The sequence below is a fragment of the Amphibalanus amphitrite genome, unplaced genomic scaffold (assembly GCF_019059575.1).
Source record: "Amphibalanus amphitrite isolate SeventyFive unplaced genomic scaffold, NRLGWU_Aamphi_draft 000252F_arrow, whole genome shotgun sequence".
NCBI classification, from domain to species: Eukaryota; Metazoa; Arthropoda; class Thecostraca; order Balanomorpha; family Balanidae; genus Amphibalanus; species Amphibalanus amphitrite.
Window position 1 is genome coordinate 508,652 of NW_024881747.1, and position 25,155 is coordinate 533,806.

At 54.2% G+C, this 25,155-nt stretch overlaps 2 protein-coding genes across 8 annotated transcripts in view; one reads left to right on the forward strand and one right to left on the reverse strand.

Annotated features, from left to right (window-relative positions):
* Positions 1 to 2,042: 2,042 nt before the first annotated feature.
* On the forward strand, positions 2,043 to 6,992 carry LOC122386465 (protein FAM207A-like). 4 transcript variants are annotated; one of them, XM_043375676.1, is made up of 4 exons: positions 2,043 to 2,199; positions 4,715 to 5,046; positions 5,383 to 5,602; positions 6,135 to 6,992. In XM_043375676.1, exons 2-4 carry the CDS (start codon positions 4,731 to 4,733, stop codon positions 6,259 to 6,261), a joined length of 663 nt encoding a protein of 220 aa, XP_043231611.1. In that variant the 5' UTR covers positions 2,043 to 2,199; positions 4,715 to 4,730; the 3' UTR covers positions 6,262 to 6,992. The 4 variants fall into 4 exon arrangements, with proteins under 4 accessions (XP_043231611.1, XP_043231613.1, XP_043231612.1 ...); XM_043375678.1 differs by lacking the exon at positions 2,043 to 2,199 and adding an exon at positions 3,718 to 3,763; XM_043375677.1 differs by lacking the exon at positions 2,043 to 2,199 and adding an exon at positions 3,724 to 3,773.
* Positions 6,993 to 7,158: 166 nt separating this feature from the next.
* The window catches only part of LOC122386464 (homer protein homolog 2-like), a 34,656-nt gene continuing 16,659 nt past the window's right edge, over positions 7,159 to 25,155 (reverse strand). The window contains exons 1-9 of one of the 4 annotated variants that reach the window (XM_043375672.1): positions 20,931 to 21,061; positions 16,340 to 16,496; positions 14,032 to 14,163; positions 13,406 to 13,543; positions 13,070 to 13,168; positions 11,628 to 11,770; positions 9,087 to 9,216; positions 8,356 to 8,565; positions 7,159 to 8,074 (exon numbers count right to left, since the gene is read on the reverse strand). In XM_043375672.1, coding sequence (XP_043231607.1) covers positions 7,889 to 8,074; positions 8,356 to 8,565; positions 9,087 to 9,216; positions 11,628 to 11,770; positions 13,070 to 13,168; positions 13,406 to 13,543; positions 14,032 to 14,163; positions 16,340 to 16,496; positions 20,931 to 20,989 — 1,254 coding nt within the window. In that variant the 5' untranslated portion in view covers positions 20,990 to 21,061 and the 3' untranslated portion in view covers positions 7,159 to 7,888. Of the gene's footprint in view, positions 8,075 to 8,355; positions 8,566 to 9,086; positions 9,217 to 11,627; positions 11,771 to 13,069; positions 13,169 to 13,405; positions 13,544 to 14,031; positions 14,164 to 16,339; positions 16,497 to 20,930; positions 21,062 to 25,155 lie in introns of those variants that run through there. The other 3 variants (XM_043375673.1, XM_043375674.1, XM_043375675.1) reach the window with 3 other exon arrangements.

The window sequence follows — 25,155 nt, forward strand, 5'->3', positions numbered from 1 at the left end:
TCCGAGACCCATAACCTCGTAACTATCCGTGATAAACTCATTATTTCCATACTATCTCCTTCCTTGATTCTTCTGCTTTTTTGTGCAAAGTAACTTTTCCGCTACCTCTACCAGTTTTTCTTCTACGGTGTGCCGAATAGAACAATGTTTTTGATACAACTTGCCCCATGGCTTGGGTGAGTTGTATCACATGGTGGGGTAATTTGTATCACTAGGTATTTCACGTTTCAGGGAGTGTGCTTGCTACTGGTTTTGAGCATAACAACAACATTAAATGGGGTTGATACAATGTATAGGTATGCTCAAAGGCTTCACTTTTATTAGATCAAACTTAGGTCAATGCAATCCGAACGAAACATCAACAGACTAGACGCAAAAGTGGCCCGTTAAGAGCAAAGAAGCCAACACATTGTGCCAAAATGGAACGAGCATTGACTAGCTACCTACAAACGCGAGCCAGGGCTTAGCTTTCGCGATCAAAAGCAACATACCCATACATACATGCATGTTACATTGTTACAACATACCCCACCCGGCTCTGATACAACATGTACCTCGCCGCCATCTTGGAAAAACATCCTCGTGCTCAAAAACAGCGGACAGCTGGAGAAATCCATTCTCACTCACGCAGCCTTAGAACCTACCCTCACCACCGCTACGGAGATCTTTCAAATTCGTGCACATCTAAATGTCCAAAACACACATTTTCCTGCAACTTATTTTTTTTAGAATGACAAAAAAAACATAAAATCGGCTCTCACCTCGAGACGCGTCCACCCAGCCACACGACAGAACAGGGAAAGATGGCGCCCGGAAAACCTCGTCGGCTGGTCGTGTCACGAGCGCCATCAATTGGATAAGTTTCGCACAATTCGCCCTGATACAACTTGGACATGATACAACTCTCCCCGCTCTCCCCTATATTGAATTATCAACAAATGACCTAGGACCTTAAAATTGGGTATCAACGGCCTCCTCTCGTCACGGGCAACACGCTCTTTTTCTGCGAAACTCGATCAGGGGCTGAACGGCAAAGGGGTCCAACGGACCCCCTCCCCTTTACGCTATAGGTACGCTGGCAAAACACCAATATGAGCGAGGGTTAAAATACAGCTGCTGTCAAACAAATCGGCTGGAATCAAAGGTCAGGTTTGCAAAATTTCAGCTCTCGCAGCAAATAGTCATGTGGAGGCGGCACCCGTCTCCCCGCCCCCCTCTTCTCCTCAAACCTAACCTAACCTAACCTAACCTAACCTAACCTAACCTAACCTATCATACACATTACAAAGCATCATATCAGATGACGCACCCGAGCAGCCATATGCACTGAACAAAAGCTTACTACCCACCCTAGTCTATCGGCACCATAGCACATGGTCGAGACTGTCGTCAGCCACGGACGCGCACTCGACCAACCCTCCGAGCCCGTTGACTGCGGGTGACCTTGACATGTCAAGCCTGATCGGCCGCCGGCCGCTGTCGTGCGGTCGTTACACGCGGAGGGAAGGGAGACACAAAGCTCTACGTTATAGCTGACCTCTGACCTTTCCCCGTGCCCTGGTCACTGACCCCGCTCCATGTCGCTGGGCGGTGCCCGGTGGCATGGCGGTGGAAACTGGTTCTAGCCTCTACACATGCCACCATTCTAACGCTCCCCTCCCCACGCTACTACGCGGCGTGGAGTACGCTCGTGCGTAACTGGGCGGGGCAAGGGGTCACGCAATACAGGGGCGGAACTGGTTGCCCTCCCGCTCGCCGAGCGACCAACGACTAATACCCTGGAGAACCGTACAATGCGAACCAATGTGGCGTAATGCAGTGAATTAACATGAAATCCGAGAAGAAGCGTAGTGCAGTAGATTAGATCTTTGCATTTTTACAAAAAATGACGCAGGCGAGACATTGGAGGGAATATAAGTCACGTGATTATTGTGTAATTCTCCATCTTTAAATGTCTTGGAGATCGGAATTATCACGTGACAATTTCAAGAGCCTTGATCGAATCCCCCCATACGCCCATGCGCCCTCTGTTTTCAGCCTTCGCTTGCATGCTTGCTTGCATGTATCAATGTATATTGGTAATTGTATGTGCTTGTATGGATATATAACCAATATAATAATGTAATGTGATTTTTTGTCATTTACAGTACAACAAAATAGATTTTGCTTGTAAGCAGTTAGCGCATTGAAGGATAGAAGGTAAGTTGATATTTGATTGTCTTTGATCCAGTGTAGGTATCTACTTGAACAGTAAACTCAAGGCTATATAAACCAGGTAGAACGCTCCCGACGAAAAAGTGGTGACAAGCGATAATTAGTAGCCGCGACCCTCTTTTGTTCAAAACTATATCCGCAAGCAGCATTTACAGGCTAGCGGAAATCGACCAATCGGCGTTCGGCAATACTCAACGCTGATTGGCCCGATGCTCGTGACGAAATTGCGGGGGACTGCAGCTATTCCCCTATGGCGTTTAATAGACTTACGGCTTTTGAAGGGGATTTGTACCAGTTTTTGTTGGGTTTGAGGCCATTTTTGAGCTTGGATATTCTTTCTGTGACTTTTGACTGTGTAATAACGACATTTAATCATAACATTTCTATATACTACCGGTGTCACATCGACCAAAAAGACCGTAAGTACATGGGATAGACGGACCACTGCTGATGGGGCCACACATGCCGGCGTGTGGTCATCGGAGGCCCATGAGGGCTCGACATAGGCCCTTCATGGGTCGGTATAGGCCCGGTGGGTCCAGTGCAAGCCTATCAGGGGCCGGTGCTGACCCAACAGGGCCCAGTGACATATAATGTAAGGCCGTCTAGGGACGTTGAGGGCTCATGGGGGCCATATAGGACCAATAGGGACCACATAAGCCAATCAGGGGCCATTTAGGCCAATAAAGGCACTTCAAGGGACTTGAAAAGGTCATTCAAGAGCTGTGGTGGGCCCATGAGAGGACGGCACTGGTCCAGCAGGTGCAGTCAGGGGATGTTGTACGGGTTTCTCAGTGGCCCATTTGGGCATATCAGTGACCAATTTAGACCCAGCAGTGGGCTTTGTAGACCTATCAGGGGCTGGTGATGGTTCATCAGGGGCCAGCGTTAGTCCATCGGGGCACGGCATATGCCCATCAGAGGTAATTGCGAGCCCACGCTGAACAATGCTGGCCCTTCAACGGCCCCATGGATCTACATTGACCCATGGGCCATGATGTGTCATGTATGCCCCTATGACAGGCCTACTCAGACCCCTGATGGACCTTCCCGGCCTCTGATGACCCTATGCTGAATGCTGATGGGGCTCTAAGAGTCTCCAATAACCCTTCGTCACCCCATTATTACCATACGCTGGCATTAGGGACCCCACATCAGCCGCAGGGCAGTCCGTACCATGACAGCATGTCTTTTCGGCCGATATTTCATCGGTAATATTTATCAAAATCATGATATTATGGTGCCATTATATAGGTAACAGTCATAAGAAATATATTTCAACTCGAAAACAGCTCGAAACAGCATATGATTTTAAAGAAACCCCTCCGAAATCCAAAAGCCTATTCGGGTCCATAGAGAATAACTGCGGTCCCCCGCAATTTCGTCACGAGCGTCGGACCAATCAGCGTCGAGTACCGCCGAGCGCTGATTGGTGAATTTTCCGCTAGCGTGTAAGTACTGCTCACGGAACAAGAGTTCGTCGACAATCCTCCACAAACGTCTGTCACCATTTTTCATAATGCTTAACAGCCGGAGCGTACCCCCCTGAGTAAACTTACGTAATTTCGCTCGTAATTCTGAATATGAACCTGCTTAATAATAATGTGCACACCTTTAAACCTATTATATGATTTCGTGCCAAATTGTTTACTCAATTGTATAGGCTCTACATTAGACATTTATTGCCTATATTATATTGTTTCACATTTTATGTAGGCAACAATGATTCTTTTCGTAATAAGATGGAATAGTAACTCTTTTTTCATAAATAAAAGAAGCTAAGAAATGAAACAACAAAATACTTTTGATGCTGGAACCTCTTCAGTGATTTTTTTTTTGCTTTCTTAAGCTATGAGCAAAAGGCTACCTATTATTCCATCTTATTGCAATTATAATTGTAATCATGCTAAATAAATGTTTCAAACCATACAGCCTACCAGCAATGCTTTTCCTTTGATTACTTACCTAGGTCAGGTCAGGGTAGTACTGCACTGCATTGAACAAAATTAGTCTGGCTATTTATTACATACTTGCAATGCTTATAATAATCTGTTTGTATGAGTCCAACAATTTTGACTGTTTGCTGACACCCTGGACAAAAATTATTCAACTTATTTGATCTCTGTCCTCAGCATGCCGTTACATTTTTATAGGCATGATCATTGCTGCTGTTTTATAAATTTTATTCCACAGACCATGTCAATTTGATGTTTAGCTAGACCTAAGCCAGAGCTAGAAACTAAGCTTCACATAACTTACTGGGCTGCATAGTTGCCAGTGCCCTATGATTTTTTTTTTTTGTGCAGTTTACTTGCATCAAATTATGGTGTAGGATTTAAATCTTTATGCTAGGAAGCTGGAAGGTAGATCTTAGATGTTAGTTACTTGATAGGCTAGTAGGCTGCCATCAAATCTTGTGTATTGACAAATAGTACATTAAGTCATTATGATGTTTGCTGTGCAAACCCATGCAATATAAATCATATTGTTTTTTTTTCAGAGCACAACATAACACCATGGGTAAAGCTCGCCGCGCCCGTCAGAAGCTGCACTTGCCGGCGTCCGGCGTGCCGCGCCGCCCGGAGCCCGATGCCGAGGCGGTGCCTGAGGCTGTTCCGGTGGCCGCCCCGCCGCCCCCGAGCGGCGCCAGTCCGTTCGCCGGTCTGCAGATTCCTCCGGAGGCGCTGCGCCAGAGGCTGCCCGACTTTGACGCGCGCTCGGTGCGCAGCGAGACGGCACGCTCCGTGCGCAGCACAAAGTCCACCGTGCGCGGACAGGCGGCCATGAAGAAAAAGGACAAACGGAAAGTGCGCCGCGAGGCCTTCATGCAGAGTAAGGATAGATATCGTCCTCTGTTAGCTGGCTTCGTTGCTACATGTGTCCCACACTGTCGCTATGTAGATCAGTTGAAACCAAAGCTAAGCAAATGCTGCTTCCGGTAATCACGCCTTGATACGGATAGCACTTCATTAGAAATACTGTAACGGCCGGCAAACTGATCGCCAAACTGTACTCCATAATTTCGCTACTGCCCAAAACAGCAAAAGTTTACTGCTAAAAGTTGTTCTCCTGTCAGCCTGCAGTGTTTAGCTGAGCCACTAACAGCAAAACTCCTCTAAACCCCATCACCAAGCGGAGCTCCCTCTAACTCGCTGCACCGCCCGGCAGAGTTGGACTCAGTGATGGAGTCTCTGCGCAGCGCGCGCGCGGCCAAGCGGCGCCGCGCCACGGCCGTGGTGGGGGACATGCGGCCACTCGCCGACGCGCTGCCCGACCCGGTGCTACTGGAGAAGGAGCGAGCCGCCAAAAAGGCAGCCGCCCGGCAGCGTCGGCAGCCCAGCCAGAAGCGGCGCGGCATGCCCAAACAGAAGGCCCTCCACAAACAATAGTAAGTGGACGGCCTTGGAACGGATGGGAGCTGGTTAGACGGGCATAACGCTGATATACCTGTGTGTCTCTGTTTCAGATGTGTGCCCAGCATTCAATACATTAATACATGATTGAAATGTGCAACTTGCCTATCTATGCTGGGCACACATCTTCAGCCGCGTTGTCGCTCCCGCCGACGCCGACGACAGAAATTGCACGCCAACTTGCCTATCTACTGGTGCGTGAATTATTTGGCGTTTTAGGTGGCATCTTATGGTTAATTATCCATGAGTGATATATTGTAACCTGTGGGTGTTAATTTCTTGCTCTTTTGCTAGATCAAATAGACGTGTGAAATGGTTTCCTTTTAGACTATACATTTTCATCTCCAACCAAATCAACTATACCTATATGAATAAAAATATGCAACTAATGACATCAATCAGTAACAGTTTCCAGACCACTGATAGCATCTCTTGCACCATGTCACCTGTATGAATCCATCTGCGACCTCTGTCTGCATACCTAATCCACGGTCTGCCTCTTCGCAGCCTGTCGGACATCGCCCAGTTTCAGCGGGTACTGGAGCACCCCATCTACCAGGAGGACCCCGAGGGCATTGTCTCGGAGCACGTGCAGCAGTGGGTGCTCAAGGACGCAGAGGGTATGGAGGTGTAGCGGCTGTGGTGTGATACAGCGCGCTCCAACTGTGTACCGACTCATGCATGCGTGGCGAGATGCGCTTTGTGTCGAGGCGTCGCAGTGTGGACACGGGTTGGGAGGACTGTTACGTGTTTTGGTGAGTGTGGAAGACGTTTCACCAGGCCCATCAGGATGAGCCGGAGTTTCTTATTTGTGTTGTCTCGGTGCAACAGTGTTGGGACATATCGTTCCAGCCGTAATTGATAACATTTCGGATGCTCGAGTTATACCCAGCGGCCCAGTTCATCGGCCTCAGTGGGTTTATGAGTGGAACAAGCAGTACCTGTGTATCAGCCAGGCTAGTAAGCTGACCCGGGGTTAGCGTCCCTTGCCTCTGAATGTTACCAGCCATGTGATGAGCACCAACCAGGCTCTCTGGCCATCATTAGGGTTGGGTGGAGCTAATAGCGGAACGTGTTCCTTGGGATGTGCTACAACGTGGTAATCCTGAACATGCAGTTTGCATTGCCTGATTTATGTTGTCAAAGCTGAATGACTAAGAGGGACGCCGTACGCCTTTTTTTTTTACCCCGGGGCGGGGCAGATGGGTGCTGTGCTGGATAAACGGATTCCGAACCTTTTTGCGACCCAAGGAAGGACGCGGGTCTCTAGGGATTGCCTCAGTGGGATGCTGCTGGGGTGCGGGTCTGCACCACGTCCGTTTACTTTTGAAGAGGTGTCGTAAAATACAACTGGTTCATGTGACATTCATATCGTTTATGGCCAATCATCTCATCATTCGAGTGTGGCAGACGTGGCCTGGGTAGGACCTGCAATGGCAGGGCTTTCCAGACCCCGCCAGGCGCAGCCAGTGTTTGCCTCCAGGCCACCCGACTTGCCAGTGACGCGCCCCTCACCAACACAAAGCCCAGCGGCGTTCGTCTCAGGTGTTTTGTACGCACGGTTTGTGCTATATTACAAACTGATATACAGAACCGAACTATGATACACAAACGCTCGGAGGAGTAGCCTTAGCTAGCCACACATGACGAATACGCCACAGTCACGAACATGAAACCGCCTGGTCCCCAGTGGTCATATGTCGGCGGCGGCGGCGGAGCGCCCCAGTAAAAACGGCGCCCGCCGGGGGAGGGCGCCACCACGCCCGGCCCGTCGAGCGGCGCGACATCACATCAGGGGGCGAAAAACTCGACTCTGGCGCTGAGCTGGCCAGCAAATAAATATGGAATGCATGGCGGCGGCCGGCAGAGATCAGCTGCGGCCAGCGAGCGCGAGCGGTGAAGACAGCGATCATCTTCCTGAGATAAGCTGCGCTGTGTTAATGGGCTAAAATCGCTCGGCGGCGCCACTGGGGCGGCGACGCACACTCGTGAGAAAATGCAGATAAAACGTTAGCAGCCAGCGAGATTGCACATACGACTGGGCCGCGGTCGATGGCGGGCGCGGGCCGTGGCCGCACTCCGAGCACGCCCGTCGGCCGGCGTAGCGCCGCGGACACGGCAACACCGTAATGGACGCGCGCGAGAACCAGCCGGTCACCGGGCCCGGCAGCACACCGGCGCGGCGTCTCCGACACGGCTGCGGCGGCAGTAGCGGTGGCGGCGGCGGCACGGCGGCTGAGCTCGGCAGTCGTCCGGCCGGCCTAGGTCTGGATGGCCTGGTGCAGCTCGGTGTGGATTCCCTGCAGCTCGGCGATCTTATCCCCGAGCTGCATGTTGAGCGTGTCGAGCACCTTGTGCTGCGACTCCTGCGCCGAGAGCGCCATCTCCAGCTGGTCCTGCAGCCGGGACAGCTGGCCGCGCAGCTGCTCGTTCTCCTGCTCCATAGCCTGGCGACAGACAGGGACGGACAGAGGTCAGACGCTGACGTATGTAGATGCCACCTTAGGGTCACTTACTGCAACACAGGCGTTAATAACGAACATCCCAAATTACGTTAAAAAATCTCATATCCAGTCGAGTTCTCTAAGCAAGGTGCAAGATGTGGCGTAGGTAGTTCACATTCGATGATGAACGTGTGAGACCTATCTATTATTATATTCCTACCAACTGTGCACGCTTCTATCTACCAGAGACCCGGCTGCCGGTGTCGAGCTGCCTACCGACCCACCTTCATGCTCTCCTCCTGTGCCTTGGCGGCGGCCGGGTCCGGCTGGCCGGCCGCCAGCTTCCGGTTCTCCTCGTCCTTCCGTTTGCCCTCTGCTTCCAGTTTGTCCGCGCGCAGACGCAGCTGGTGCAGCTCGCGGGAGAGGTCGGCCGTGTCGCCTCCGCGCCCGGCCTCCAGCTCCAGGACCCGGCTGCGCAGCCGACCGTTCTCCTCCTGTGGGATGGTGAGCGGCGTGAGGCGGGGTGGAGAGTCAACGAGAGGGAACGGGGAGCCACCCGTGGCCAAGATTCAGTAAGAAATGCACCAGCTGGGATGGCGAGTCGCTACGGAACGGCACGCGTCACGCAATACAGAGAAACATCGTGCTGCGTAACATCAACCCCGCAGCAACGGTTCACTGGAGTGCTACTTATTCACATAGTTGCAGCAATGGGGAGTAGGCATTTCGTCGTGAACGGTATGAGGACGGTAGAGGAATGGCGTATCGAGATTGTAATGCATCTTCACGAGACTAAGCTCGCATGGTGGGCGTAGTAAGCCCTACTGGGGGTGAACTAACTGTATGCAGAGCATCCGAACTACAGAAATCCCGTCAGTGTCGAACTGAGTCACGTCTGGTTGCTATGTTTCTGTTTTGTATCTGTGTTTGTGTTTGTGTCAATGTCGATGTCTAACAGGGTCAGTTCCGGCGTCTGTGCGCCTTACAACAGCCTACAGTCCAGACTGTCCCGTACCTTATAGCTCTGGAGCTGCAGTTTCCACTCCTCTACGTTGGCCGTGCTCTCCTGCAGGGCCGCCGTCAGCCGGGCGTTGTTGGTCTTCAAAGTCGTCAGCTCTACTTCCCACTTTTTGGCGTTGGCAGAGCTGAAACAAGGACAAAAACACACTGAATATAGAACGCCAAATGAAAGACCACTCATCTACCTTCACGGGCTCGCCAGATACATTTGGAAGGGTGGTGCAGGAGCTTGAAGAAATAAGCGACGAATAAAAGTCTACACGGAGGGCAAGCTGAGCAGACCAAACCGCTCGCAACCTCCAGCGACATTGGTCAGGTCAGAGCACTATGTTCCGCTCCGACCACCGCAGTTGTCGGAGAGCGGTCGGAGCGGCTGGCGCCATTCATCAGCGTGGTCCGGGCAGCGGCGGCCGGGCCGCCATCCGGCGTGTAATTTCCGCCGGCGCCAAGGGGAAGTGGGGAAGAGGAGGGGCAGCGCCAGAGACGGTCCCATACTGTCTGAACAGGGCCGAGTGTGTGGGTGGGTACTGCATGGATACTGGTCGCGGCTGTCAGAATGGAAGAGCCGACGGCACATGGAACGCCAGCCCGGGTTGACCGGGCGATATATCTTTTGATCCTTTCACTATCGCTGTTATTTTCCAAGCATCGAACACAACCTCCAAACAACCAACTGACCTATAAATATAATGAAGCCTATTATAAGTCAGTTCCAGTCTAAGCTCCTCAAAGAAGCCGTCGCCGGCCGCCGCTCGCGCTGCGGCGCTGCTCTGACGACGAGAACCAGACATCAGTGGCCTCCCCGGCCATCAGGCCCACCCCTGCGCCCCTCGTACACTACACGTGTCGCTGGTCATCAGCGGCAGACACCGCAGCCGGACGCCCCCAATGACGCCCCCGATGGCGCACCGACGAGGATCCGATGGAACCGAGGCCTCGGGGAAGGGCGTCCTAAAATTTCGATCAGTGGTGTTCTAAAACTTAGATCAGTGGTGTTCTGAAATTTAGATTTAGTTGGGTACTCGTAATTTCTATCTGACGAGGCAAACCAAACTATAAAATAAATAATATGAATGAATATAAAATGAATATACAATGAAACATAGCTATAAAATGAACGTCAGTATTTGAACAAACCGGGCAACAAAAGTTTTGCAAGGTAGTTGGCCTGCAAATACAACAACAAAAAAAAATCATAAGGCACCCACGACAGGAAACATAATATCTTTCTCTGATTTCGCCCTGAAAAACATCATACGTGTAAAATAGGGACTGACTCGAGGCGCAGTGAAGCCACCGGCACTGCACCGTTTCAGCTCTCCGGCAACTGAACCACCGGGGAGTCAGCTCGGAGCCGGACGACAGATGAGCGGACAGCGAACACGCCAACAGCGGACACGTGCCAGTGACATGGAACCTCACAAACTTCTTCACCAAAGTTCAAAGCTCTTCCTCTCGCACGTGAGCATGCCGCAACGAAATAGAAAGCCAGTTTTAGAAATGACCTGTTAAAGTTTCTACGAGTTTACCATAATGCTGTTTGGGGAAAAGTTTCCATCTACAGTCCAGAAAAGGCAAAACATCCGTAAAATAAAATGCATCCCGCTAATGAAATTTTCGCACGACAGTAAACTGACTGAATACCAAATTTATGACGAAACTACACCTTTTTCAATTATTCATTCAGTCAACGCGATTCGTTTCACGAGCGGCTGCATTCCGTTCCCGTATGCTGATTGGCTGTCAGCGGCCGGCGCTTTGTGCCGACAGCTGTGATTGGCTATTGACGCGCCGGCGAGTCGCGGCTGAACCCGCCGGGATAGCACGGCTGGAACAGTTGTGAGCTGCGGCTGAACCAGCCAGCACAGTAGGGCCGAACCAGCCTGGATAGGACAACTCAACCAGAAGGGAAAGCGCGGCTGAACCAGCCGGCATCGTGCGGCTGTTCGCCGCTATAGCCAGCCCATAGGACCACAGCCGGGCGACAAAATATAGGCACTGTTGTCTGGTACGAATAATGTGGTGTCAATCGGAACTTGAATCTTCGGAATTCCGATTTTGTCCAATGTCCAATTCGGAATTCGGTTGGACAATGGCCGCAGGCTTTGGACAACTTTGGACAATCGCTTGCTACACCTCAACATTTTTAAAAAGTAGTCGTGTTTAACATTGATTGGCTATAAGAAAGCTCAGCTTTCGATATGATTAACACTTTTGAGCTTGTAACGGTACATGAAAAGCAAATTAAATAACAGTGTTGAGTGTAAACTATTGCGTAGCTGTCGGACATCTTTGGACAAATGGCTGGCTTGGACATTTTTGGACGGACAATCGACGTAAGCATTGGACATTGGACGGACTTTGGACATACGTTTTCTGAAATTGACACCACTAGTACGAATGGGTACAACACGACACGGCACGATAAAGTGCGGCACGATGCGCCGCAACACATAGCATTGTACGGTACGTTGCAGTACGGTACGGCACACTACAAAACGTGCCGTGCAGTACGGTGCAGTATCACTATACGCACCTCTGCGCCAGCGCCAGTTTGAGTCTGTCGTTCTCGTATTTGAGCTGCGCCTCGCTGGAGGAGGCGGCCGGTGACGGTCCGACGGCGGCTGCCGCCGGCGACGCGCCGCCCTTCAGCTCGTGCTTGGGGCTCTCCGAAGGCTGCTGTTGACACCAAGTCACCACGGAGGTCAGGGGTCATCGCGGGGTAACCACGGGGTCAGGGGGAGGGTAAGGCAAGGTCATCATCGCGTCACAGGGACAGGGCAAGGTGCGTCAGATCACTATGTGGTTCCAGAGGGCAGGGTACGACGGTACATAGGGTAGGGTATCGCCGGATCGAGCACGGTGATGCACAACTTAGCTCATGATATTGGACGATCATATCCCGTGCCTGGTTACAGAACAACTGACAAAAGTGTAACCCAATTTCGATCGGGGTCTACGAACTACATCGTTACTAGGCAACCAGAATATGACCGAAGTCATCAAGCTGACGGGGCCACAAGTGTTAAGCGTATTTAGCACAGACCAAGTTGACAAAATCATTTAATAAAACAGACCCTTACCAAAATACTCCTCAAAAACGTGATTTTTTGGAAGAGTCAATATAACATGGAGTGCATGCCCGTTAGTACAAAACACGAAGATTCATGCTCCAACGACATGACAGGGTACAGGTCAAGAGGTAACAAGAAAAGAGAAACTGTCGAGCCCGTTGAAAAACCGTACAGGCTCAGCTGCAAGCGCCACTATACAACTCCGAGAGGTGACGATGCCGGGATGCATATTGCAGTCTGCAGAAGCCCGTCAGCGTTCGTCCACCCATCCGCACACACATACAGACGGGGCCGACAGCGGGGAGCCGGCCTCGACACCAGGTCCCAAAGCAGATGGTACAGGGAGGGAGCTGGCCGCGGAGACGGACCACGCGGCCCGCCCGGCACGGCCACCGGTCCGGAGCCGGCCCCGGGGGCAGAGTCCGCCGTCCGATCCACATAGAGGGGTACAGAGCGCCGACTACCCCAGCATGCGCCCGACAGCCACCAGCCGGCACCTGCTGAAGAGAAGTGCCCCGGCCGCCGCCGACCCGCGGGGAGAGGAGAGGGGTGTCTGGGGACGGGACGGGGTTCGGTGGGGGACGCAGAGGAGCTTATTGGAAGTGGCAGTTGATCAGGAGAATGCGGATGTACCGAAACATACAACCAAGGCGGCAAAAGACGGGGGAGATGAAACATGCAGCGGACGGAAAGTACATAAGGACCAAAAAGCAGACGAAGAAGACATAAGAGAAACTTAAATGCACCGCAGGAGGAGTAACCGACATAAGAAGCATACCAAGTTTTGGCGGAGGTGTATAAAACAAACAGCTGCAGTGGACGAAGCAGGGAGGGCTCTGACGCGGTGTCTGAGGCAGAGAGGGGCAGAGAGTCGGGGTCGGCGGCCGGCCCGTCGGGCGGTTACCTGCTGCAGTCCCGACAGGCTGTGGCTGCGCTGGTGCAGCGCGCCCGCCTGCTTGGGGTCCAGCTCACCGGCCGGTGGCGGCGGCAGGTACGAGTCCACCTAGAGGGCAGTGTCGGTTAGTGGAGGCCGCCGCCGGCCACCGCGCGCCGCCGCCGCTCCGACCGCGAGCGCACACAGACACACACACGGCGGAGCCCCGTCCGTGAGCGCACAGCACGCCGCTACTCGCGTCTACCTTACCTCCCACTGAGCACACAGGATCTGCACACTAACTCGACGGCTACCCACCAACCCTCCCACCCAGCCCAGCCCGGCGGACGGCCCCGGTCGGCGCACCTGGTCCATTTTGACGGCGCGGGCGATCACTGGTGACGCGTTGGTGCTGGTGGTCGGCGTCGAGCTGGTGCCGTTGGGCGCCGAGCCGGCCGGCGCGTGCCGTGTCGCCTCTTTAATCTCCTGGAACTTCTCGATGAACTGGAACACGGGACGGACATGACGACCAGGTCAGGTTCGTATCAGACTAGAGGGCACGTTCAGCGGGGGCGAGTCCTACTTCCAGGCCGCCCACTGTATTGCCGAAGTCAGTAACTAACGCCGTGAGATCACCAATGGCCGTCTCCTGATCGCATATAGGCGTACAAACTATATCCAACGTGAAACCACTCAGCTAAAGAACAAATCTTACCTAATAGCAAGGTCTCTTTCAAACAAAGTCACGCAATACATCAGTCGAAGGTTACTTGTATGGCATGTTGATGCCGCATTTTATGACTTTGTTTTGTTCTTTCAACAGATCGGTCGCAATGATAAAACTGTTAAATAATTCACAATCATATCACTGCATAGAAACTAAATTGCTAATAGCTTAAGTTTTTATCCCTTCATCTTATCTGCTCCAATTAAAGTAGGACACAGACAAGTCAACAAGCAGAACAGAAGCGCCTCCGGGCCTGCACACTGACCTTGTTGAGCTCAGCCTCTGTGCCGAAGCCGAGGCCGTAGACGGTGTTGGCGCGCACGTCCGACCACTGGCCGAACTTTTGCGACGTCTTGGTGAAGGTCATATTGGGGGTGATGGTGGAGTTGATGACGGCCTGAAGAGACAGAGAGGAGAGCGTCACAAAACGTACCATGGGGATAGAACATGAGATAGGGCCTGGTGAAACACAGTTGTATTGTAGCATATATATGGCAGATAGATAGCAACTATCAACAATCGTGGACAGCAGCAATACGAGCGATTATAGTGATCTCGCGATAACTGAGCACAACTCCAATGCCAGGCAAAGGTGGATAGATCTAACGAGGCAACCATTTGACGGAAGAGACCAACGCACTTGGAAAGGCGGGAACTCGGACCCCCTCCCTCCTCCCCGTCCCTCCTAAACCGCGTTGCGCATGACACAGACCCGTCTCACGCCGTTCAACGGACACAGTGCGAGCCGCTGCGAAATCCACCGCTCTGCAGTGGCCTGTCGGAATCAGCGCGGCCGCGGAACGGCAGCGAGCCGGCGGTTCCGGCGCCCGGCAGTCGGTCTCCAGACACGGATGGAGTGGGGTCACGTGATAGCCGCGGCACGGAGTCCCGGAGCCCCCACCCCCTCCCCCTTCCCGAGGAGCCAACTGACCACCTCTACAAGCCGACAGTGGCAACTGTACGAAGCAGACCTCTACCTTTTCACCACCGACTGGCCGTGCGCCACGTTACAAATCGGGCACAGAGTTCACATCAGATACACGGCTTCATAAGTGTTACACAGACTTGCATCAGCCGGGCCGGAATCCGAACTCTTCCGAGGTTCATTAATTAGCGTTCCCGGTGACGCGCCGACTAACGTGTCGACCGCAGTCACCGATGAGCCAGCACCGCGGATCCGGAGATCGGTGACCCTACACGGTGACCCGGCGACCCGCCGGGCGGCAGGTCACCGAGGATCCGTCAGAGCGGTCGGGTCGGACGTTTCACCTCCGTTCTGACAGCTCGGAGGTGTTCCAGCGCCGGCCGTGAGAGTCGGAACGGTGCAGCCGGCGCCGGCAGAGGGAGGTTGCGGAAAGCCAAAGGTCGACCTCCCGCGCCCGCAGACGGGCTGGGGTCGACCCAGCGACCCGGCACTGCACTGCTGCGGACTCGAGGGTGAGTCGGGTCGGCCATCTCCCTTCACATGCTGCACCGTTGTTTGACCACATCCCTGCAGCGCGCACCCTCGGGTGGTCCCGTGTCAGTCGGCAGCGGCCACAAACCACCAGTTGGACACATAGTGAGAGACTGGTGCCGTATTAGTGCTGCAGAGTGCAGACAGTCGACCGGCTAGGCAGTAGACAGCGCACCACCTAGCAATGACTGCTGTTCGCCAGACAGCGCACCACCCAGCAATGGCTGTTCGCTACAGACAGCACACTCATCAGTAGTGATTGCTGTTCGCCCACGACAGCACACGACCCAGCCCTGACTGCTGTCTACCACTCAGCACTGACTGCTGTCCACCACCCAGCCCTGACTGCTGTCCACCACCCAGCAGCGGTCTGCTGTCCACCACAGACAGACAGTCCGTCACCCAGCAGTGCCGCGCCGTCCGCCACAGCCACAGCCAGCGCGGGGACCCCGGCACGCATCGATCGGCCGAACCATCCGTCAAGGGCGACATCGGGCGGTTTTCTTCTCTGGTGACCCCGGCGGGCACGGCGCTGGCGGCGGTCGGGTCGGTGACTCTGCCCTTTGAGGAGCTCACCAAGGCCGGACTGTTTGGGACGGATCGCCAGCATCCGGCAGACGGTGACAAAACGGAACAGAGACGGGACAACAGGCGACCAGACAGGGTGATATTGGCCCAGATGAGGCCTAGGGGTCCTACTGAACAAACCAAAGGAGCACAAGGACAAAGTCGATTCATAGACGTAGGTAAAGACACTTGGCGATACATTATATTTCGTGAGATAAAAACGCGCAAGGAATGCCCAAATGTATACTGAAAGGTTTATCAAGCAGCTTGTTTAAAAACCAAATGATAAACACAAAAAAATTGCCTTATTTTGAGCATCTCATTCAACTTCACGAAGCTGAAACTCTCACCATATAACTTCATGCGCTTCAAAAAGACGATAACTACCCGTCGTACCTTTGTGCCCTCCACAGTTACGATAAATGCCCGTCGTACCTTTGTGCCCTCCACGGATATGATAGCTGCTCGTCGTACTTTTGGCCCTCCACGGATATTACAACTGCCCGTCGTACTTTTCGCCCTACACGGTTATGATGCCCGCCCCTCGTACCTTTGTGCCCTCCACGGAGATGATACGGTGCAGGTTGCGCGTCGAGTCGTAAAAGAAGGACACGGAGACTGCCGAGGCCGACGCCGGGATCCATGACCGCTTCGTCTTGGGGTCTATGTGAAACACGTGCGCCTTACAGGAGAAGATGGGTTGCTCCCTGCAATCAGACAATGAGATGAGGTCAGACTCCGGTCGGGGTCGGGTTGGTCGGTAGCGGCATGCGTCATATCACGCCGTTATAAATAGTGCAGCGCGCGCGGCGCGCAGCCCCTCGGTGCCCCGGGGGCAGCCGAGGCACGCGCACAGAGCCGGGAATCGATCGACGGATGGCGAGCGGCGACCACCACGAGATGACGGCTGTCGGGTGGGGCGGGCAGAGGAGGGGGGAGGGGGATGACGCCGTCGGTCGACGGGTCGATTCCGTCAATACCACGCTGACGGCAGGCGAGTGCCGACATCTCCCGTGTGTGGCCGCCACGCCCGGCTGATCGGTCACCGGGACACGGGCTGAATGGCCCTCACCGCGAGCGGCGGGGGAGCCGAGATTAGCAGATCAGTGGGCCGACAGAGGTGGGAGAGACGCCACACACACACGGGAGATAAGAACCGTGGCGGTATTATCTACGTGTGCGACTAGAGGTGATGGGGTAAACCAGAGCCATCAACTGTGCTAATGAGAGGAGTTAAGGGCGCATTCTGGTCGGATCGATGAATGTAGCGGGCTGGACCGAGCTTGTCACAAACAGACTCGTGTCCGCTCCGGGTCAAAGTCAAACTCTCGAAATTGGGTAATTATGCGGTAGATTTATCATCAATTTGACAACGGAAAAAGGTCGGACATTCGACAGAAATAAACGGCAGTTGCTTGGGTTGATAATACGGAACCAGTCCCGACATCTTAGTATTTGATGTACATAGCCAAGGTAACCGAGATACTAAGTGCGATAGTAACACAAAAGCGAAATGCTTCATAAGAAACCGCATGCAATTACACGAAAACAACTGACAAGGGCGTACACTTTGTCACAGCCATGAACCAAACGGTATCAAGATTGGTCAAAGAAATGTAACCCACATTCCTAGGTAGGTAAGATCTCATTCCTCATTGCTTGCGTTCGAAGTAGCTTCGAAGTAGCTCTTATCACAGTTGCCATGTCACCATCCTTCATTTGCCTCATTATCTATCGAGAAATGCTCTCAGAAGTCAGAGCTTCCTCTTTTGAGCAATGCACCCGGCGCAATTGGCATTAGGCAGAAACCGTTGGAAAAATAGGCACTTTCCAAACGGCCGACTCCCCTGATATCGCTGTCGCTAGATGTCACTAGTGGAAAACGCCTGATAGGATGCTGTGCCGCTCAGCTCCGCCTCCAGCCCAGCCACCCATTAGGCGCTGTTTGGCTGCCCTGAGAAGAGGACTTAGAGGCTGACGAAGTGGAATCAAAGAAACTAATGTTCAGTCAATATTTGGGGATCGAGTTCAATCCCGTGAAATTGGGCACAATTTCACGAGAGAGTAAGCTCGAGATCTTGACATTTATATCTAAGCACGACAGCCTTCATCGTTCTAAGGCAGCTGTTCAGGTGACATCAGCTCGCGGCACGCCAGTGAGCTCGGTAATATATTATTGGCGATTGTGCGGCCAGTTGCCCAGCATGTAAATGCTGTACGAGCCAGCGCCCATCAGTGGGGTCGTTTGCATACACCGCGAGCCCATGGCCGGGCCGTCAGTGCCACATTCGTCAGCGGCCCAATATAGCTGCTCATATGTGTCGACAGTGGCGGCCGCAGAGGCTGGCTGCCGTCGGGGCAGCCCAGACGGCACGGCGCCCGGGACCTCTCAGCCAGCCGGTCGGCAGGGAGCGACCGGCACATCACTTCCGACAACGGCAGACAGCGTACACGGTGGGACAGGACCGTAAGTACACCAGAGCCGGTCGCCGCCCTTCCGACACCTTCCCCTACTCCCGACCCTCCCGGAACTCCCGAGCCTACCAAGAAGCCCGTCGGCGGCACGTCAGTCCCCGCTCCGCCGTCCGCGGACCACCACACCCCTCTAACGCCGTGCCGCTGCCAAACGGTCTGATGCGCTCCGCTCATCCCGCCGCCTGACATGACGTCAGCGGCTCACATGATAAACCGGGCCCGCCCGCCGCCGCCTCCGACTCGCCCCTTAAGAATCGATGCCAGCTTAAAGTCGGCGTCGACGCGCGGCTCCGGCTGTCGACTCCGACGCAGCGACCGGCGGCCGTCGGCGCCGACAGCGAACACTGACCTACTTCACCGGAGCACGGCTGAAAAACGACAGCCGGGCAGGAGGCGATGTTTAATGCAGACTGAGTCATCACAACAGTTCGCAGGCCTGTGTTGTAGTATTGCAACTTGTATGAGAGAAGATGGGTGGAAATGCAATGTGGGACTGCAAAAACTGCGAACGATTTACATAGAAAAAAGGGACGGGACGGATTGGGATAAAACAAAATCAACTCTTCTCCCATCAACCAGTGTCCGCCAATATTCAGTAGCGGTCTGAGCGAATCAAATAAGGCATAGGCCATAGGCCAACACTTATGAGGCGTAGCTGAAACATTTCCTCGGTGTTCTGAATCGAGGTACAGCGTGTGTCTGTGTAGCAATGGGCGGCGAGTAATCAGCACATAAAAGTAAAGAAACCGGCGGATTTTGATGCGATTGACTGGCAAAGGAAAACAGCCTGGTATATCACATATAACACCGATCCTAAGTTGCCCATCGCCATGTTTCGGTTCAATGCTGACCGCTTCGCTGGCCCAGCGCATGGTCAATCAGAATCATTCGATACAGAGACTCCGTACGAGGTCGACCATCCAACACACCGACCCTGTACGGGGTTAACCATTCGACACACCGACCCTATACGAGGTCGATTGTGTGACCCGCTGACCCTGTGCAAGGTCGATGGTTCGACCCCTCACCCGGTGCGAGAGGTCGATGGTGTGACCCCCTGACCCTGTAGGTACCAGGTCGACGGTATGACCCGCTGACCCTGTACGAGGTCGATGGTGTGACCCGCTGACCCCGGACGGGGTCGATGGTGTGACCCGCTGACCCCGGACGGGGTCGATCGCTGCCGTCTCCACCGGTGTCGCGCCTCTCCACGGCCGCTGGCCGACACACCGACCTCGGCTGAAGTCGATCGTCGGCCGGCTGGCGCGGCTCGTCGACCCGGTAAATATAGCCCCCGAGTGCGGCCGCCGAGGACGTCCTCACACCAGGCGACACGGGTCAAAATCGCCAGACTGCAAACGGATTATGCTGAACCAGTGCAGGGTGGCCCACTCGCCAGCAAGGTCACAGAGGCACGACAGCGACGACTTCCGGTGACTGGCTGCAACAATAATGACCCGTACGTGCCGAAGGTAACAAATGACAGGACAGGGTCGCAGCGCACGTGCGGGTGCAGGCTGTTTGACAGCCCCACCGACAGCTGGACAATGAAGCAGCGTCACAGGCGGCCGACAGGGCGTGCAGGGCGACAGGACACACTTTAGGATTCAGTACTCGCTCACCGCAATAGCTCAACAAACTGGTTAGGTCTGTTTTAATTATCGCTGTAACAGCGTTATAGAGGAAATATTGGTCATAGATAGAAGAAACAACATGAACGACAGGACCGTGGTAGCTGGATAACAGCTATGCCAGGCCAGTCGTCCCACGCCAAAGCTCGGTGGCGTGTCGCGCAGGTCGTCCCCCTGCCCGGTGGTGCGTCGGTCGTCCCAATCAGCACGTCTGTCGGCGCCCACCGGCCCGTTCCCACGGCAGTGGGTGCGCGCTGGGCGGTGCCGAATCTGTGGACCGATTCCTGATTCCCTCATCAGGAATCGGTCCACAGACACCGGCCACAGCAGCGTTCGGAACGACCGGGGCGAGGCGCAGACGGACACGGCCAAAGTTTGATAGTAGGACGACCAGTGACGGCCGACAACTCACACGATGTTGAAATTTTAATTCTAGCCAGCTGTTAAAAAAGGACAGACCTTGAAAGTCATCATACAGGAAAATGGAGCACGATCGAACTTTCCTAGTTACGGCATTTGGTAACATGTATCACGATACTGGTGTTGGGAAATGCATAGATACCTATCCGGGTCGACGAAACGATTCCGTGGAAAGTCAGTACCTACACGATGGAATGAAATGCGTAAAACATATTTTACATTTAAAAACAGCTTTCTGCAGCTGAACTGAAGCCAGTGCTGCCAGGTCTTTTCTACGGCATTTATAATACTGGGCCCAGTTGCAAGTCACCGGTCCATCCGTTCCCGTCACCATAATTTCTGCCAGCTTGTCTTACACCAAGGAGCACACAGAAGGCAAGACAGCACATCGCCGTCCCCACACTGACCGTCTCTCCAGCACCTATTATCAGCACTGGCTATCACTGCACGAGCCCGTCTCCCCGCCTCACTGACCATCTGACCAGCACTGGGTGGGCCCCCTGCCCGTCTCACCGTCTGATCAGCACTGCAGGTGAGTCCTCAACCCGTCTCCCCGTCCACTGACCGTCTGACCAGCACTGGGTGGGCTCCTGACCCGTCTCCCTGTCCACTGACCGTCTGCGGGTGAGCAGGGGGCTGCTGCAGTCGGCAGGGCCCGGCGGCGGATCCGTCATGGCGGCATCCCGACACCGACTGCCGCGCCGCCGCCCACCGCCGCCGCCGCCACCGCCAGGTCAGGGGGCCGCGCGCCGGTGCAGTGCCGCTGCCGCCGGTCAGCGGACACCGAGCACCGGCCCGCACCCCCGCGCCGGCCGGGCGGGCAGGCGGGGCCGGCGCTACCACGGCGACCGAGCGGGCAGCCAGGCGCTACCACGGCGACAGCTCGCAGATCAGCGCGACATCCAGGTCACTAACCGAGGACCGCTCGCAGGATGGTCACTGACCCGATTGAGAATGTGTATTAACCAGTCTGGCCGGCAGGCGTCGGCAAGAGTGGTCCTAAGCAGCAAGTTCCATAGTGGCGAATAAACGCTGACACGATACTTGTCCAAGCAAAACTGAAAGAAATTAGCCCTTCAGAGCGGAAATAAGGAATACTACAGCATTTAAATTAGGTCGGCAATGACCTTGCATTACTCCAGCGGACCTCAGATCGTAGATGGGTTAAATAGCAAGCAATACTTCGAAAGACATTATTTTGATGCTGTTGTGTTTCATTTTAGCTGCAGTTTGCTATCGGTCGATGAGTGCAGATAGCTGCCACGAGGTCCAAAGCTGTCTGCTGCTATGTCTAAGGCCTTATGGCAAATTATTGCAATTTCTTCTCCCGTCCACATAAAGCACAGCCACCAAGGGCCCTCTGTCAGCGACAAACCTACAGGGGCTGCCCCGCACCGTCGGCAACGTCCTCAACAAAAACCCTCACTGTTCTCACTGTTTTCAAACACCTCACTTGTTCGCCACAGAAACCATAGCTGTTTCTGATCCTGTTTTGTTGGGTTGGGGCATCTCGGCCATGTCTGGCCATTCCATGCTCAGGACCATAGCACTCCGGGAGAAGTACTGCCCCTGGCCCCAAGCCACAGCAGGCACTCCACCACAACCCTAACAGCACGGACCGATCAGCAGGGGTCACCAGTCACCACTGTCCACCTAATGGGCTATCGCCGTCCACAGCAGGCACGTTTTAACCCACGGTCACAGCTACACTAACCCACAGTGCCCAGCCCACAGCACGGACGCTCACAGCTCTAGCAGAAACCCCGCTGTGGCGATCTCGGCAGTCGACAGGCCGGGCTGTGAGCGACCCCACCGCCCAGCCGACCTTTTCCACGGCTCGACGCCGCGCCGGGGCGGACATCCCAGTAATAAAGGATGCCGGCCATGGGTGCTCTGCTCGGTCCCAAACGGTGCCACTCACGACCTATGGGTAGGCAACAGACTCTGAGCAAATAACGTGCTGGGTCGGCGAGGAACAGCCGGTTATGCAAAATACCGTGCGCAGGGTTGGCATTTTTGCCGGCAAAAACTAGTTTATGCCATTTGCCGGTTAAAACCGGTTTTAACCGGCAAAAAGTGGCAAAAACTGGCAAAAACTCAGAATATCACAATGCTATGCCTAGACATGATTTTGAACAGGAAACATTTTAAGGAGAATTCGGTGAAAGCTTTATGCTTTCAAACAGAAGTGACATTGACCATTGAAATGTTTCATACCTAACTCAGAAACATTTTCATGGGCTATCCATAAGGAGCTAGTAAGATGTCTTTTGGGGGTAATAAATGAGCCAATGCAAGGGTGACTGGGTGAGTCCTGCACAATCAGAAAAGCGAAGAGGCATCTGCCATTGATATGCGCACGGCACCGCATGACACCCTACTTACCGAGGCCGCCTTGTCCCACTCTCCCCTTACATGGAAATACATTCCGTTGTGGATGTCTACCGACATGCATAATTGCATAGACATTTTAAGCAGGGATAAGTAATGAGGCAACTTCAGAATGTTAAGTGCATCTATATAGCTACCAGAAATGCATTAAATGCATTTCTGTACATTTCAAATCCATTCCTAACTAGAAAAGTTAAAGGTTTGGCCATCTGATTTTTTGCCAGTTTTCGCCAGTTTTTGCCACCAGGGTTTCTGCCAGCCGGTTTAAACCGGTTAAAACCACTGGCAAAAACCAGTTTTTGCCACCCCCTGCCAACCCTGACCGTGCGGTACACATACTAGACCGCACCGTATCGTAATTATTAAAAATACTGATCAGGAAGGCGACAATTCAAAAAGAAAGAAAAACAGCCGGGTATCGAAACCATTCAAACGATCTTAAAATACGTTTTTTCATTCTCCTATCAATGAACCTAGCCAGTAACGCCGGAATTTACATTTGTTTGACGCTGATGCTCGTTGCAATACAGTCTCGTGGGGTGCGTTGCACCGGCAGGCGGTCGTGTAGCGGTACGCCAGCACGGTTTGGACGGTATCGAGCGGCCGGCGCTGCGGCGTCGGAGCCTCTCGAGCGTCATCAGCAGCCGCTCACAGCTCATCGGTCGGCACCAGCCGGCGGCGCCGGCACACTACGTGACCGGCCGACAGCCTGTGGTCGACAGCCTGTGGTCGACAGCTCCCGGCCGACAGCCCGCGGTCGACAGCCTCGGCCGACAGCCCTGGTCGACAGCCCTGGCCGCACATTGCCGGCCGTCGATAGCCTATTTGTCGCCGCCCGGAGAGGCGGCGGCTGTGGGTCGGTGGCCGGCGCGGCGCAGACGCCGCCACTCGCGGTCAGCCGTCGGGTCCCGCCCGGCCGCGGTGGCCACCACCCCTACACGCCACTGGTGCCAACTGTATAATGGATCCGCAATCCGGGCCGAGGTGGCGGCGGACGCTCGCGAGCTTCCCATAACTCGGTGTAAAAATGAATAGCTGTCAGGCACGGCCGGCATTCCTCGAGTGAGCGTCACGCGAGAGGGGCGCCGGTCGGTGAGGGGGCGAGGAGCACGGGCCGGGGGCTCCGACAGACACCATCCGACGTCCACGACAGGCGCACTGACGAGGTGGCCATCGAAAGGCTGGCAGACGAACCACTGACCGGCGTGTCAACGGGATACGGCCCCGCGGCTTCCTACAAACCATGAGAGAGCGAAGCCTATGGAGCCGCGTGTGGCAGAAGGCGTAGGCTACCACAACAGAGAGCAGTGTCGGCCGACGCCGCCACTGAGTCGCTAAACCAGCTGTAGTCGCTAGTTAAATTCAGCTGGAAACTTCGGTTGACAGAGCACATAGGGCTGTCACAGTGCATGTCCTTGTCTCCATACACAAGGGTTAGGATACCAACGACCCACAAACAGAAGTACTGGCACTTTCAGAATGAACTTCTGAGTTTAGCCGCAGATGAGCCTCCCAATGGCAGCCCGTCACACAGACGCGGTAAAAGCCAGCACCGGGAAGCCCCAGCCGCACCCCGGCCAATAACAGCGGTTCGAGCAGGCTGGCGGCAGCTGGGCGCTCGCCGGGGGGCAGAGTGGCCGGCGGCGCCCCGCGGCGCCCACCAGTCGGCCGCACTCCGCCGCCTGTCGGTACGGACGTTATGAATCTGCTCTGGTACGGACTGCCCACCGGCGCGGGGAAACACGGATGGCTACTGGAGAGGGTTACCGACGTTTGTGTATTGTGCTAAATACCTACGATATGAAGTCCGTAAGGGTTTCAGCTATGTGAAAACAAAACAAAACCGCATGCATAATACGTCAAACGTGACCAACTGTTGAGTACACAATTCCAAAACCATGTCTATCCGGTCAAACAAAATATTCAAATGATTTTCGAGGTAAAAGCACACAATTATAGGAGCCACTTTTTGGCAGTGCACGCCTGCAGACCGCGTGGGTCAAACACAGGAATATTAAATATTCCTGAGAGGACGCCGGGTCCGTCCGTCCGGTCATCGTTCGGGGCCCGTTCTCCACACGCCCCGGACATGGTCGGTCTCCACACGGCCCCGGACATGGTTGTGCCGCCCATTAGATGGCCGGCACAAGGATCCATCGGCGCCGACAGCGACAGGCCAGAGGAGAGAGCGGAGGAGCCGGGGGAGAGAGACGGAGAGTCCGTGACCAGCCTCCTCCAATGCTACATATAGGTTCACACAAACACCCGGGTTATCAATGTCACCCGGGTTACACAGTCGGTGTAATAGACCAAAGGTTGATGCCATTGACCCGCAATCCCTGCCAAGGGGACAATCAAATGTCACGGCCGATGTCAGATGAGAACAGTCGATTTCACGGGGCCACAGTGGACACTCCGTGGGTACCACCGTGGCGCTGTCTGATGAATG

Bases quoted from the DNA above. Each gene is read 5' to 3' on its own strand.
- LOC122386465 (XM_043375679.1), top strand. The intron at 5,047-5,382 runs GTAAGGATAGAT...ACCGCCCGGCAG, and splicing joins CCGCGAGGCCTTCATGCAGA to AGTTGGACTCAGTGATGGAG. The intron at 5,603-6,134 runs GTAAGTGGACGG...GCCTCTTCGCAG, and splicing joins AAGGCCCTCCACAAACAATA to CCTGTCGGACATCGCCCAGT.